The sequence below is a fragment of the Pezoporus flaviventris genome, unplaced genomic scaffold, assembly GCF_033815535.1.
Source record: "Pezoporus flaviventris isolate CSIRO_AGI_PZ_B2104156 unplaced genomic scaffold, CSIRO_AGI_Pfla_v1 ptg000014l, whole genome shotgun sequence".
Taxonomy (NCBI): Eukaryota; Metazoa; Chordata; class Aves; order Psittaciformes; family Psittacidae; genus Pezoporus; species Pezoporus flaviventris.
The window spans coordinates 1,520,327-1,536,863 of NW_026892562.1; the positions used below are offsets into that span (position 1 = coordinate 1,520,327).

Here is a 16,537-nt window from a genome sequence, read left to right on the forward strand (position 1 = left end):
AGCTGGATTGGCCCCAGCTAGCATTACAAACACTTCTCTTGCAGGCACTTGGAAGCAAACAGATGTAGCTGTGGAGATAATGAAAAAGTATGTAAATGGTCGTTTCCCAGAAACCCCAGAGTTTTACCAAGTGGCTTTGACACTTGCCAAATACCTTTAAGCTGATAAAGATCTGATTTGTACTTCAGAGGTAACCTGATTAGCAACCAATTTGAACCTGAAATATGGTAATTGGTACAAACATCACTAAATCACTTTCTTTAACCTATATGAAGTAGTGTGAATGAACGATAGTGAAGGTCAACACAGCCTGGGGAGTCATAGAGAAAGAGTACTTCTGTATCTGCCTACAATAAAATAATATGATTTGTAATAAAATGTAATTGCACATACACACACAGAATGACACTAGAAGGTACCCAAGGTCAATCCAGCACTGAGAATTTAAGAAAAACTAAATTAATCCTGCCCATGCAACTAAAGTCTGGTCATGCAGCACCTTTTTTCTCAAGAGTCCTGACCCTTTCAGAGCCCAGGATGGATGGTGTTCACTGAATGATCACCCATTCCTTGTTTTATTTTCTCACCCACAAGCCGTACGGCCTACTGATCCCCCTATTAATATATTAATATATTAATATATTAATGGATATATTCTGGATACTGTTTAATGCAGCTTGGAAACAGGGAGGTAGAGCACAGAGTTATTAATGTCACAAAGGCGCAGTAATGTGAACTGCCCAAGTTGAAACCTTCCCAGCATGGCATTTCATAGTGCTTGTCTTTACCCATCGTTTGTAGCCACAACACAACTGCAGCTGAGCTGAGTTTCAGGTGCTCACCAGCTTCTCCACACTTCATGGTGTCATGTCAGGCATTCAGAAGAGGAGGGCTGGACCACTTGTTGCATGACATTACAGATTTCCTGGTGACAGAGGTGACACTGACATCTGATTCTCCAGCATGGCACTGAACTGTTCTCTCCTCAAAAGCCTTTCATTCACTATACAGTTCCTGCCTCTGTAACAAAGCATACAGGGACTCTATTAGCAACTGTCATCTTCATTTCACTCACTTGTTTCACTTCCAGCACAGAACCATTCAGGTTGCAGGCCCATTGGCAGCAGGAGACTTCACTAAGGAATGGCTCTCAAAATTCAGTTTGTCTTCAGCATGGGCAAGATACATCTTCTAATATTATTCTCAAAAGAGGTTGCATCATATTTTGACATGCTATAAGAAGGAAAAAAAAGCATCCTTGGTTTTCAGAAATATTTGTTTAGATTTTAGAAATTCTAAAGTAAAAATAGTCTTGAAAATAAAAACCACCCCAATAAATCAGTTCTATAGGCAGCACTGACCAGCTTCTTTTCAATGTATCATGACACAATACAAGAAATTGTAATTGTTTTATATTAGATAATTGCCTTAAGTGACTGGGCATAGACATTTCTTGGCATGATATTAAGCTATTTTTTTTTTTTAAGTAATTGATTTTAAAAACAAACAGTTCAAATATTTCTTATTTGAAGACTATAAATCACAGCTAGTGTGCACTAAACTGAGATTGTTCTGTGCCTCCTTTTTGTGTGTTGTATTGCCTGAAAGCAGCTTGATATTGAAATTTTGCACCATCCCATCTATGTTTTGATTATTGAGTAGAAGAACTGAGGCAATTTTGTTCAAGGTTTTGGTGGTGTTTTTTTAGCTTCAGACTGGGTTTTCTACGTTAAAAATCTGTTCCCGTCTGTGCTTGGCCAGCAATACTTTGTGCTATATAAACGGAGCTGCAGTGTTTCAGGGAATTCCTTTTAGCTTTCTTGCTGAAGTGCCTGGTAGTCTTTATCAAAAGACTCCTCTCCGCTTAACAGACCCTCTTTAATTGGCCACTTGCATGGTCAGTTAACATACTGGATGGAAACCAAGTGGTAAAGTGTGAACAACTGTATCTGGCACTATAAACACAGTGACTGCTCTGAAACCTGGGGCTATTTATATACAAGGCAGTGTTTTGTCATGCTGATTTTTATTAGCATGGATTAGACACAGACAACTTGGTAGATGTCACAGATGAGTCAGAAAATGTTAAGCACAGACCATTTCAAACCTGCGAGTCTGTAAAGGAGTGTTGGGGCTTGGAGCCTTCATCTCTCCTTCCCCTGGCAAGCAGGGGCCTGGTGCGGGGACATGCTGGCACTACTCCTCTTCCATTTATCCTACAGGACAGGCTGGACCATCACAGAATGGGGAGAAATGTGCCTGGTTTACAGAAGGGGTTAATCCATCCAACAAGGTTTTTGGCTGTTCTGTGCAGAGAAATGTCTGGTAGAGGCTGGCAGAAGCACTGGGCATACCTGGAGCATGACAATGCTCTCAGGAATGTTGCAACAAGTGATGTATCAGGGTCTTTCTTGTGGGGTTAAAATTAATTTTCACCCTGAATGCATTTTTTTTACTACTTCCAAAGGCAAGGTAAGGAAAGTTGGCTGAGCAATGAAACAAAAAATGGGTGATGCTAGAGGAGGAGTGTTTCTGTAACACATGTGCAGCACCAGTGCTCTGGGTGCTAGGAACCTGCCAAGCTACTACTCTGAAATCCCACCTTTCTAAGAGCCAAGTCTTAGGATTTGTCTTCAATCTCATAATTATAATCGGATATCTCTTAAAGGCTGAAATATGTTTTTATCCCTGGCCATAATTTTTTGTTACTATTATGGAAGACCTAGCAGTAATAAATTTACCTTTGCTCTTTTTTACAAGCATTCTAAACAATAAAAATTAATTATGAAAAATATTATATATGTCTGCATGCCTATTTATTCTGCCTCTATTCTTAGAAGCATTAAACATACTGCAGCTATACTTGTCCAGTCAAAAAAAACCTACCTGTGCTACATATTTATAGAATTCAGAGAGAAATTGCTCTTATTGAGGGCACTGGGCATTCTCAGCTCATCTGCTGCATCCCCCTTTCTAGGAACAGGAGAAAGAATATCACTCAGTGGAATATGGAGAAGTGTGTGTTTTGGGGTGTGGCTTTCTGTTTTGCATGGCTCTTACTTAGCTGAAGAAACTCCCTTTGCCATCAAGGTGTGACAGATCAAACTTAATATTGTAATTCCCAGTACGTATCCTTCCCTAATCCTTGGAAGGGGGTTAAAACTGCAAATACAGAGATTCAACATAGTGTGCATGTATGTCTATAAGTGCATATGCATGAGTATTTGTAAATAAGAATTGTGCAAAAGAGTCTTGGCATAAATTGTGCTATACAGCACTTCATCTTTCTATACACATGTATGAGTATAATCACTAACTGTGAAAAGAGACAGTATCTCAAATCAAAGAGGTAATTCTACAAATTCTTTGTCAGTGTAGTACTTCACGGGGCAAGCAAGAAACACTCATACAAACCAAGAAAAAGGCAATCAGGTTTCATTTGTAATGTTTACATCCAAAAAACTCCAAAGCCGGTTTGTGTTTTGGATCCTTAACACTATGTGCTGCACCAAAAGCTGCCCTTGTTAATAACCACACAGATAATACATGTAAGAATACTAGTGTGGGGCAGATGCAAGTGTGCATATCTGTTACTGAGCTCGGGAAGCTGGGTTTTCCTGGACTATTTCCAACTTTGGCAGGGGGAACTTTAGCTGAGTAAGAAATCCAGGCTGTCATTCGTGAAGCAGCTGGCATAGGCGCAAAGACTCCCCGCTCTTTGGGAAAGTAAAACAGCAACTTTCTGTCTTCCACTGCAGGATGCATTCTCTTCTAAAGAGTTAAAATCAATGCCAGGGTGCCATACCTTGTAAACGTTTGCCATTTATTATGCATTTAAATGTGCACAGCACATACATCACAGTCTTGAGCAGCACCTGTATAAAACTACAGACACATTCTGGTAAATGGTGAAAGCTCATCCGGTGTAACATTGTTATCAAGTTTTCATCACAATACTTCAAAGTTACAACTACCTCTGAATGTATTTTGTGTGAGGCCGTCAGTTGGGGATTTAATGTAGTGAAAAGTGACAAAGAACCATTCCCAGAGAAAAATCTTAGTGATCTGGTTTTGCTACCTGAAATCTGGAACAACATCATTGGTTGTTAGAGGTAGTGGTGATAATTACACAATGATTACTCACATACAGAAAACATAGGATGTACAGAAATCCCCCCCAAATTACAGGGAAAAAATATAACAAATCCTTAGGCAGGACATTTCCTATGCACTTTCTCTTAACTTGGTTTCCAATTATTCTTTTTGCTTTGACAGCAGCTGCCTTAAGATCTGGTCCTGGTCTGGTCTGGTCTTACTGAACTTTGATGAGTCGATTTTGTCTTCAAGGTCATGTATAAGTAGGGGATACAGGCAAGTTTATACCATTACAAAGGAACGAAGGCTTTTGTGTAGGAATGTAAAGAGAAAACAAAAAAAATCTGAACTCAGATTTTCAGGTAGTCAGAAATAACTATCTCAGATTGGAAGATCATCTGTAAACACCCTCTAAGTCATCATACATGGTTAGTTCTGGTTTCCACTTATACTGATTCCCCAAGGATGAAGCATCTTTTAAAAAAAAAGGAAGGAAGAAAGAAAGAAAGAAAAAAGGACAAATGGATCCTTTTAGTGATTCCCCCAATCAAACCTTTCTTTTCCTTCATCACATTAGCGACATGAGTTACACTTGCAAAATATATAAAGAAAAATATAAGGTTACTTGATGACGATATAGTACTGCAGCCTGACAGCTGTCTACAAATATTTTCACCATGATTATCCTTACTAAAAGTAAACCACTGGGTAAAGATAGCTCAAACGTGACAAGGCTCAAATAGGATGCAACCAACTCTATCCTGAATAGTTCTGGCTACATATGGAAAAAAAAGAGATTTGGGATTATGATTGTTCCCCCGGGCCCTCCTCCAGAACTGTAAGACCAAGCAGAAAAGCATGTACCTTCCTTCCATGCAGATTTTGTTAGGAGACTGACTTGGAGAATTAGTGAGGTAGAAATTAATCAACTTTGTCAGGGAATGAGACAGAAAAAAGCAGCATATTTCTCCTTCCAACTACTGCACCAAAAGGGATAAATAGCACAAAACAACCTCAACTCCTTGCAATCAATCTAATCTCTCTGTGGAGACTGTGGTTTTTGCCAACCAGCAAAAGTTTTTTGCCTTTTAAAAACTGAGTATTGAAGAGTTTCAGAAACTTTGCAAAATGAATATAGTCTCCAAATATGAAAGCGGATTTGATTTGAACACCATCTAATTAGTTCACCGTGGCAAGTTGCACGGTGTGCTCACGGAGGGTGGGACAGACACATTTTGTTTTAGCTTAATGCCAAGCAATCACATGCAGTATACGCTTCCATTGAAGGCCTCAAAAGATTGTATGCTCCTGTTGATCTAAATAATAAACCCCAGCCCCAATCCTGCTGAGTTTCTATAGGTGCTTCTGCCTCTCTACTGCCTGGCAGCTCTAAGATAGACTGCAGGAAAGTTCAAAGTTCAGCACTGGCAGATCTAAAAACAGATTTGGGGGGTTAGCCCTTCAGCACCAAGGTAAACCGATCCCGTTCCAACGAAATAGCAACTCTGCACAAAGGAGGTCAGGCATTGTGTGAGGCTCTATGCTGGCATCCCACCCAGGCATCCCTCCGTTCCTTCTTGGAGGCAAAGAGCTTCTTTGGGAATCACAGGGGAGGTTGGAGAACATGCTGAGGGGAACAAAGTCACCATAACAAACAAACAAACAAACACGTGTACAGTGATAGACACCATACAGCACACGAAAAGTGCAAAACTTTGTACTAAAGGAATTGAATTCCACCCGGTGTAGGACACGGAGTAGCAGCACACCTATGATAACTTAGAAACAAATTAAATACACCACAAAGCAGAAACCTTCTACTGTTGCACCGTGAAATGAAATGCCTTGGGTTGGGGGTTTGGTTTTGTTCAGAAATTAAAAAAAAAACAAAACACCCACAAATAAGAATCAGAACTATAAATAACTTTTGTGTCAATATATACAGATTTAAATAATTAATTTAAATATCTTACACCTACTCTTGCATAAAACTCTCCAGTAAAAGTGCACCATGTTTCATTTCCCCAAACGTGTCTTGCATCTTTGCCTGTGCTGAGGTAGGTCTGAAGGGAGATGTCTCAGATTCTGGGTAGAAAATGTGTCACTGTCATTGTGGGAGATACTTTATTGCCTTTCTTTGTTCTTCCATTTTTGCTCAGGGCTATATACATCCCGGGATAAATCCTGGATTCATAAGCATTGTAGTTGTTTGGCAGGAGAATCTCTTTGAATTTGCACTCGTCATTGAAATGGGTCTGAAATTAAAAGGATAGAATGAGAGGGAAGGAATTTTAAACATCAGGTGTGGAAATACTCTTGGTACCAGGTGTAGAAAGTGTGCTGAGAGGAAACGTACAGCTGACTCCCCCCATTTAGTAACCTTTTGAAGTGGTCACCCAAATGAAGCTTCAAACAGGACTCAAGATGCAGAGGATGATTTAGGATGCTGTGTCCAGGCTGAGCATGTCCGCCTAAAGGTGGGAAGGACACCCATAGCTCTTGAGGGAGAGGGGCACATTTAAACAGTGCTGCAGAGGGAATAGGCCCAATTCTGCTGCCCTGTTCATTTAATTGTTCTGGTTGTCCTACCAGCAATAAATTGCCTGAGAGGCTTCAGAAAAGTCTGACTGCTAGCATTTCCTTGTGTTGCTTGAGGAGAAAGAAGCATTTTAAAGACATTCAGCGCACACAGTATTTTCTGTTTCTTCAGTTTTAAAATCTAAGGAAGGGTTTGGATAGCTTATGCTATCCAAACTGCTATTTGGATAGCTTATGCTATCCAAAGGGAAAACAGAGCTGACAAAAGGCACCCTTTCAGTGAAGAGGTTTCATCTGTAATACAAAGAGGGACGGGTATTACAAGTGTGTTATCTGGAGAGTAACAAATGAACTCGTCTCTTACTAGTGAGCAAAAGCCTAGGGTTTTCTAAAGGAAGTCTCAGCCTGCTAAGATGAATACTGCACTGGGAATTACTTTATACAAGACACTGAAGCAGCAGACTTCCTAAGGAATGATGCAAAGGGGACTCCTGCACTTTGGTGACTGATTCTGCCTGACTCTTATAAACATTAAAATCCTCTGTGACAGGACTGATGCTCCAGAAGGTAATTCTGGATGCTTCATGTCTTCATGTGAAAATGCCCTAGGTAACTTTGACATGATTTGGCTCTTCCTCAGCCCAAGTTTCTTGAAAGCATCATTGAGAAACGTGAAATAGAAAAGCCATGGGTAAGGAAGGAACATGGGTTTGAAATTATGCAGGTCAGTAACTTTTACAGAGATGAACTCAAAAGCAGGAGGACAGCTCAACATGGGCAAAGACATGCACTGCTGTTGTCCGCCTCAAGTGTATTTTATAAAATGACTCTGTCATTTCCACAGATTCAGAGTCAAAAAGAACTGTATTGTATCCTAATAGATCTGCCTTCTTATAGAAGTCCAAATCCTGAGAATGCTGAACTGTCATGGGAACAGACTCTCCAATCAAGAGCACTAACAAAGGGGGATCAATAGGTATGCAATAAGAACTGATTCATCACATCATAGAGGATCATTTGTGGGGGCCTCGCTGATCCCAAATTCAAGTGTCCTCTGGGAGATGGAATGAGCAATTGCCATACCTCCTTGAGGCTGTTTGTACTAAAATATAAGAAAGAGATGGATGGAGGCTAGCTTGAGGTCTTGCCACAGAAATTGACTACTCTGTTGGTCTACGTGTTAGGAAAGAAGGGTACCATGGTTGGGTGACTACCGTGTTTATGAGGGACCAAGGAAAAAGCATAATGTAAAGGAGTGGGTTTCACTTCAAAATCTCATTAAGCAGCATGCCTGGGCAGCACACCTTCTATTAGCAAGGCAACAGGGGCTGCTTTGTGTTGTCTGACCCAGGAAGGGCAATGATGGGGCTTGAGCAGCTTTTAGCACCATTCACACTTCCCACCCCAGCTGATCATGGTCCCCTCCCCCAGGCACACACTCGATGGCTACTTACAGACCCATAGAGTTTCCCTTTGCTATTCATGGCCACGAAGAGTCCACTTCTAACACCAAATATGCTCACCACTCCTCTTTCCACGGGGGAGATTTCCAGCAAACCTGCAGAGGAGACATAGGAATCAGGGAGACAAAGGGCTGTACCCGGAAGGACTGCGTGGTGCCAGTGCTGCCCTCACCTAGAAGCTCTCATTCCCGGCTTGGTATGGGTCCCCGTGCCCAAGCACCTCTGTGGGTGGCCCCAGAACCCCGGCCTCATGCTCACCGTGCTGCACCATGCCCCATGCTGGGACTTCTTTTAGCCAAGTATCTATTTTTACTTTGCCCCCAGGCATCCTCCAGTGTAGACGAGGTTCAAATAAACCAGAGTTTGTGCCTGGGGCGAAGGAACGTTTGTCATCTTGGAGTTTATATCCCCCCTCCCGGATCTTATTGTTTCAGTTGGATATCAGAGCCATGGGGCCACGGGGTTAAGTCCCCAGCAGATACTTTTCAAGTCTGGGGGAAAGCTGCGCTCTCCCCGGCCCCTTTTCAGACTGGACGGCCCACGATGCTGCGGACCCTCCAGATGTTGAGCCAACCCCGACGCCTGGTGCCTGACGGTGGCAAGCACTGCGCCGAGCAGCGCGCCAGCGGCCCCGGCACCCGCCGCCCTTGGGGAAGCCCAGGAGGGCAGCCCGGAGGTGTCGTGGTCGGGCGAGATTGTTAGGGTATTTAGAGATCAGCCATGCACCCACACTTTTAGCCACACACCACTCTACGAGGCAGGTGAGCTGCTCTGCTCCCGCAGAACCTCCCTCGAGGGCGGTTCCGCGGGCGCGGAGCGCCTCAGCTTCCCCGCCACGGGGGTCGTCACCGGCTTACTGTATCGATTCTCGCTGTGAATCCCGTCGATACGGCCGTCGGGCAGGACCTGGATGTGAAAACCGATGCCCACGTTGCAGTAGAGGCGCCGCAAACGTTTGATACCCAAGAGGTAGTCGCCGTCGCGGGCGGCGTCGCGGCGCTCGGCCGGGAGACGAGCGACGGAGCGAGCGAAGAGAGCAGCGTCCCAACGGCGCTGGCGGGGCCCGGCGGGGAGATGACTCGGAAGCGACCGGCCGCGGACGGCTCCTGGCCATAGCAAGCCCAGGAGCAGCGCCTGCAGCAGTGCCGCGGGGAGAGGCATCCCGGTTTAGGGGCTCCGAAAAGACGCTCACCCCCCAGCTCCCGCTTTATACTGAGGTCAAAAGTTGGAGGAAGAAGAGGGGAAAAAGAGAAAAAAGGGAAACCAACCAACAAAGCAAAACAAAATAAAACACCCAAAACAGAACACACACAAAAAAAAGGGAAGGGGGGGGGGGGGGGGAGGAGGTGCTGCTGGAAGAAAAAGGGAGGCCGGAGGGGAAGAAGAAAGTCCCGCGCTCAGTCCCCGGAGGATTTGCTGTTTCCCTGTGCTGGCTGCATGGAGAGTAAATCCCAGAAGCAAGAGCTTCTGAACTTGATCTCAACTCCAGGAGTCTTGTCTGAAGTGCTGATCTTCTCCTAATAGCGGCTCAGCCATAGCGCTTCAGCCCTAGACACGATATTTATACATCCATGTGCGTTGGTACCTATTACATCACCACCTACTGCTGTCTGCTGCAGCCCTCCTGTTTAGCTGAAAGTCAAATTATCACCCCTAGATGCTTAACAGCTCCGAAGCGTCTTGAAGAGAACGGGTGAGCAGCACTGGTGCTAAACGAGAGGGACAGCACAAACTTTCTGAAAAGAAAAGGTCATATTTTGCGTTCATCACAGCGGCTCCCTTCTTTCCCTTTTCTCTTTCTTTCTTTCTTTCTTTCTTTCTTTCTTTCTTTCTTTCTTTCTTTCTTTCTTTCTTTCTTTCTTTCTTTCTTTCTTTCTTTCTTTCTTTCTTTCTTTCTTTCTTTCTTTCTTTCTTTCTTTCTTTCTTTCTTTCTTTCTTTCTTTCTTTCTTTCTTTTCCTTCCTTTCTTTCTTTCTTCCTTCCTTTCTTCCTTTCTTCCTTTCTTCCTTTCTTCCTTTCTTCCTTTCTTCCTTTCTTCCTTTCTTCCTTTCTTCCTTTCTTCCTTTCTTCCTTTCTTCCTTTCTTCCTTTCTTTCTTTCTTTCTTTCTTTCTTTCTTTCTTTCTTTCTTTCTTTCTTTCTTTCTTTCTTTCTTTCTTTCTTTCTTTCTTTCTTTCTTTCTTTCTTTCTTTCTTTCTTTCTTTCTTTCTTTCTTTCTTTCTTTCTTTCTTTCTTTCTTCTTTCTTTCTTTCTTTCTTTCTTTCCTTCCTTCTTTCCTTCTTCCTTCCTTTCTTCCTTTCTTCCTTTCTTCCTTTCTTCCTTTCTTCCTTTCTTCCTTTCTTCCTTTCTTCCTTTCTTCCTTTCTTCCTTTCTTCCTTTCTTCCTTTCTTCCTTTCTTCCTTTCTTTCTTTCTTTCTTTCTTTCTTTCTTTCTTTCTTTCTTTCTTTCTTTCTTTCTTTCTTTCTTTCTTTCTTTCTTTCTTTCTTTCTTTCTTTCTTTCTTTCTTTCTTTTCCTTCCTTCCTTCCTTCCTTCCTTCCTTCCTTCCTTCCTTCCTTCCTTCCTTCCTTCCTTCCTTCCTTCCTTCCTTCCTTCCTTCCTTCCTTCCTTCCTTCCTTCCTTCCTTCCTTCCTTCCTTCCTTCCTTCCTTCCTTCCTTCCTTCCTTCCTTCCTTCCTTCCTCCCTCCCTTCCTTTCCTTTCTTTCTTTCCTTTCTTTCTCCCCTCTTCCTTCCGTCTTTTTTTATTTCTTTTTTACTTTCTTTCCTCCCTTCTTCCCTTCTTTCCTTCTCTCTCCCTCTCCTTTCTTCTTTTCTGTTTCTTCCTCTTTTTCTCTACAAATGCTAATGCAGGACACAAAAACCAAAGAATGCCCAGCACACTCCCCCTCCCAACACAATGTATGGCTTTATGGAAATCTGTGGAATTTCGGCTTTTGCTGTATCCAAGCGACATGGTTTACAGTTTGCTGGCTGCAGAAACATTCCCTTCATTAAAAGCCAAAATAGTTGTTGCATGGAAGGTTTAAGAAGTGAAAAATGAAAGAGGACAAACAAACAAACAAACAAACAAAACAAAACAAAACAAAGGAGAGAACCAAGGCTTTATTAAAGAGGGAAATGTTTAAAGAGGCAGTATGTGCTCAAAAGTGGTAATAAAGATCTTGATTCTAAATATCCTTTTAAGAAATGCAAAAGCACAACATTGCTCTGGAGCACCAACATGTGGAGCTGCCTCTTAGTCACTGAACTTGTAGGGGCTATAGTGCCAGTTTATTCCCACACTTTAGAGGTGTCCTGTTCATGCAAGTATTGATTTTTTTCTACATGTATGTATGTGGTGCAATTCCTTAGACGTTGCTGTTGTGCCTAAGTTATGCAGTTGTTCCTAGGTAATTACTTAATTTGGTTTAAGTTCATGAAAATGAAGCTCAGTGTTTAAAAGTAGAAGTTTTGACCCCGCTGGTCTAGAATTACTTAGTTTAGAGCTAAGTAATATCACTTCCCTTAGCTTAAGCCTTGGCCTTCAACAGGTTTTCAGAACCAACAGGTGAGGAGATATTAGGACAATTTTGGAAGGTCCTGAATTAATACAAAAATGTGCATGGGGAGGGGGGAAGTGGTTTGTGACTCAAGTCCTTTATAGCCTGAAGACAGCTTAGTCTTTCACACCAGTAAAGCTCTCCTGCTGTTCCAGCAAAGGATGCGAGAGAAAAGAGAATTGCCCCAAGCCAGATGACAGCTCACCTAGGTGCGAAAATCTCTGACCTTTGCTAAACCTAAGCAAACTTAGATGATGTACTTTTATTTCTTCTTGTGAGGTGCATATACACAGTGTGTGTTGTCTTTTCAACCACAGCTCTCAGGATGGAAAAAGAGACTGCTGCTGCCTTGTGGGTGATTGCAGTCTGGTGCTACAGAGGTACAAGTCTCTTTTTTGTAGTTTTGTCTCAATGTCAAATAAGTAAATTCCTGCGTGTGTTTAAAGAGAGGGGAGTTGAGATTTTTCTCTGTGGAGATTTACAGGCTGATAAACCCACTGCTGTCAAACATCCAGACGTCTACTATTTTTCCATCCAAACCCCTCTTCCACCTGACAATGCAGATGGGTTAGCTCTGGGTGAAAGGGCTATGCATCAGGCAAAGGCTCATAGGTTTGGAAACTGCTCTGCAGTCTGTTCTGGATGCCTTCTTCTTCCTTAGGGGTCATAGAACAGTGTGATTCCACCTCGCTTCAAAACCTGTATTATTTGCTAGCAAATAGCAGTGGGTGAATTTGAGATTAAGTTTATTTACCTTCTGAAGGGTAAGGCCAAGGAGCAGTACTTCTGCCAACATCCCTACCCAGCAGCTTCCCTCCTGCAGCAGAAGCACAGTCTAACACCCTCAGCTGATGGATCAGGGCTAGGTCTGCTTGGCCTTACTGCCACTGACAGTGATTATCCCTGACCCAAAAAAATATGAACTCTGAGGCCTTAGTCCTGTGAATGTGAAAGCACATTAAAGCTTGAAGGTAGGGATGTGCACTGGAGGCCCAGAGAGCTGCGATAATCTTCAGCCCTTTGGGACATATGGAAATGGGTCCTAAAATGCCCTGTTAGGCTCTGAAATCACATGTTTGCTAAAGCAGGTCCTAAATGATTACACTGAGTGTCCAGAACACCAAATCATATTGTCATATCACCGATTAATAAGGGACGCTTCTGCAAGTTCACCTCAACTTGTTACAGAATTAAATGGCACTTTTCCCATAAAGGCTTCAGACTAACCTTTCTGAGAGGAAAATCCACAAATTTCCAGCTAAGAAGGAAACTATGAGGCTTGGTTTTGCTTTCAAATTGCATACGTGTGTGTGAGTCTGCCTATAAAACAGTAGTCTCAATGCTTCTAAACCACGGAGTTCCCCCTATACCTGATGTCACTCACTCTTTCACAGCAATAATTTAAACATTAAAAGAGGTAAAATGTCTTCATCTTTGTATTGCCTCCGTTTCCTGAGAAGTGTATGTGGATATCACAGTTCAGACAGCTCTGCTTTCCAAATTCCTCTAGGCTTAAAGTAGAAAAAACAAGAAAGGATGGTCACAATTCAGGTCCACACCCAGGCTCAAGCCCCATATCATGTATTCTGAAAGGAAAAGGGGGAAATAAGGAGGAATCTGGAATATCTTTACAATATTTATAGAAATGATTCTGCAATTACACTGACATAGCAGTCATGTGAACTTGGTTGTGTCTCTGTATGTCTAAAGGGGTCTATGTCCACCACTTAAAAATCAATTTACATATTTATTAACTCCAGTAAATAGACAGAAACGACCCTGAAAGATGTTGCTCATGAGCTTTTCTGCTGTAGGCAAATATTGTACTGAGACTCTTTGATCTCGAAGGATGGGAAGTGTACTAGAAGGGGCACAGAGAAGTATATTGTCAGGAAAAAAATCCCTTTCACTATGTTTGAATGCTAGAAGGACACAGTAAAAAAGCAACCTCACACCCCAGCTCTCCCTTTGCTTACACCCCTTTTAATTATGATTATTTTAGAAAACAACTACCCCATGATTTGTAGAAGGGACTTGCCTGAGGAAGCTTTCTCACGTTCACATCTGGCTGCCTCTCTGTGTGAGCAGGGGCATGGTCCTGGGAGAGGAGGAGGCTGGAATGCGGCACAGTGCTGGAGGCCCAAGCCCTGGATGGCCAGGATCGCTGGGAGACCTTCACCATCCAGGCCTCTGCTGCCCGCATAACACCCATACCCCCACACAAGCTAGAGAGTCAGATGCACTCTTTTTCTTCTCTGTTTGCAGCTGGTCTATTTGATCTCTCCATGCCCAGGCTGTTTGCTGTTGTAAGCGTCTTGCTATGATCAAAACCTTATTATCTTGAGTGATGTTGTAGTGTTATATATTGGGAAAGGACGGTGGAGTATAGCAGCAGGCAGCTACAATACTGGGCAGATAACAATGGCACCAATAACCTCTCTGCAGTGTGTTTGGATTGATTCAGTGGGACTTCTGAACATTACTTAGCTTGTGATGGGTACGGACTTTTTCAACAGCTACTCCCTCTGCTGCTGGTGAATTTGTGCACTCGTACATCTCTCTATAAAACAGGACAGTGCACATCTTTGTGGCTCCTGTAGGTATTCAGCAGCTTAGATGTTGCAATTCGTGCTTCCAGCTTGTGACCCTACTGCTCATGTAGACTCATAGAATGGTTTGAGTTGGAAGGGACCTTAAGATCACCTAGTTCCAACTGCCTGTTACAGACATGGGCACCTAAACTATGTTGCCCAAGGATCTGTCCAGGCTGGTGTTGAACACTGCCAGGGATGGGGCAGCCACAGCTTCTCTGGGCAACCTGTGCCAGTGCCTCAGCACCCTCACAGTAAAAACTTCTTCCTTATAACTAACCTGAACTTCCCCTGTATAAATTTGAATCCATTACCCCTTTTCCTATCACTACAGTCCATAATATACATACACTGCTGCAAGGATAGGCCAAGCAGCTCCCACTGGAAGAGTAGGCCACAGATATTTTACTTTCTGTGAACTAGATTCAGTGTCTCAGCAGCCTCTTTCTCAGCTTCTGTGCTTGATTTATTTTCATTATTGCTTTTGAGCTGTAAGATTACTGTTCCTGCAGCATCAGGTCAAAGTGAGATGATGGTGTGGTGACAGCAACTCTCTGGGAGACCCAAAGCCATTACCCAAGCATGGCCATTGTAAGCCACTTCCTTGTCCTGCTGGTCCTTGTCACTGACGTATGAACAGCTCTCAGGTGAAGAAACACATCTGGACAACCTGCTATACCCTCTGCTTCTCTCCCTGTTTCTGCAGGCTGAAGCTTTACTCCATGATTTTCTTTCACTGTGCATTCCCCATCACAAGAATTCCCAACCCTACTGTCGCTACTGCTCTATATTTCCAGCAGTTTCCTATGCTCCACCAGCTTTTGCTCTGTTATCAGCAATTTTTGCTGCACATGCTTCCAGCTGTCTCCTATCCTCTCTTTTTTTTCTGTTGTTGTTCTACTCTCTTGTCCCTCCTCAGGACAAGATGACATACTTACAGAAACAAATGCCCTTAATGGAAGTTACATTCATGGTAAAGGATGACTAAACAACACCCAGATCTTAACTGCAGGGCTGAAGGATGCGTCCAGCATGGTGGATCTTCTGCAGTCACCTTTATGGTGCTGCTGCTTACTTGAACGCATAAGCTATGCCTGGCTTGAAAATGAGCTTTGGGGAGCAATGCCATGAGAACCAGATAAAGGAAGAATTCTTTGCAGCCTTAAGTGGTTTTTCTCTCTGATGATGTCATTAGTGACAGTTCCTGAAACCTGAGATACTTTTCTGTGGGGTGGTGGGACAAGTGGTGAAAATAGAGGATCCGCAGACTCCTCAGGAATATCACTGGAGTTTGTATTATTGAAGAGCAGGACTCAATGGGATGAGACAATGGAAATGTCTTGGGAAGTCATCAGTCAAACCAGATGATTTTTGAGGGTAATCATGTCCCAGGATGTTGTCATAGGCTCATGGCCCTCATCTTCATGCATCAAAGTTTGAAAGGGAAGTCTGCTAAGAACCTAGGTAGAGAAGTGTGTTTAGAGGGCTTCAGTTGTTAACGTAGGTCTTTTTTTAGAGAACTCAGTTCCCAGCCAAGCTTGTTCTTATACTAAAACTCACATACTTATACTTTCACATTCATTGTTGACATTTCTGCGTATGTTATTTTGTTCTTCTTTGTCCTGTATTCTTTTTACCTACCGATATTATAAACACTTTAAAGCTAAAAATATACATTTTTTTCCTCTGTCAGATTATGACACTCACACTTTTGCTGCTACACCATTTGACACTCTGCCAAACAAAACTGGGAAAAGGAAACATAACAGAAAATTAGTTTTGAGAATGGGGGTAAGTGTTTGCTAAGCTTATTTTCATTATTGTTATTGTGGGAAATAGGAGCTTAAGTTAACTTTTTTGTGTGAGAATGTTTTAGCTGACTTTGAATGTAGCATGGTCATTTTAAACGAATCTGTTCAACATGTGGCCTCTCTTGTATGAATCATTTGTTACTGGTGGCTAACGTGAAGAAAACTGGCTGTTGTAAGCAAATGACGTGTATTGCTGAATTTTACAACTTCTCAGCAAAGTCCCACTTAAAATCTGTCAGAACATATCTGGACCTGGCTGTACAATTCCTAACCTCTCCAAGCATGTAGGAGACTAGCTTTTCCAGTTGACCTTTAGTGTCACAACCGTGAAACGAACACATGTCTCTTTCCCTTATTTACTCTTGGACTTTTCTTTGTGCTCATCACTGCAAGGTCAGAGTCCTCTAAGGGGGTAGTGGCCATATCCTCAGACTACCTCCATGAGCTGTGTGTTGCTATCCTCCTTCCTAGCCCACTGTTTGTTGTGGCAGTGAGGGGCAGCTAT

At 42.8% G+C, this 16,537-nt stretch overlaps 1 protein-coding gene across 1 annotated transcript; it reads right to left on the reverse strand.

Annotated features, from left to right (window-relative positions):
• Positions 1–6,173: 6,173 nt before the first annotated feature.
• Positions 6,174–9,257, reverse strand: FGF4 (fibroblast growth factor 4). Its single transcript, XM_061453081.1, has 3 exons — positions 8,954–9,257; positions 8,088–8,191; positions 6,174–6,350 (listed from the first exon to the last, which is right to left on the reverse strand). The coding sequence occupies exons 1-3, from the start codon at positions 9,255–9,257 to the stop codon at positions 6,174–6,176; spliced, it is 585 nt and encodes a 194-aa protein (XP_061309065.1).
• Between the last annotated feature and the right edge of the window lie 7,280 nt (positions 9,258–16,537).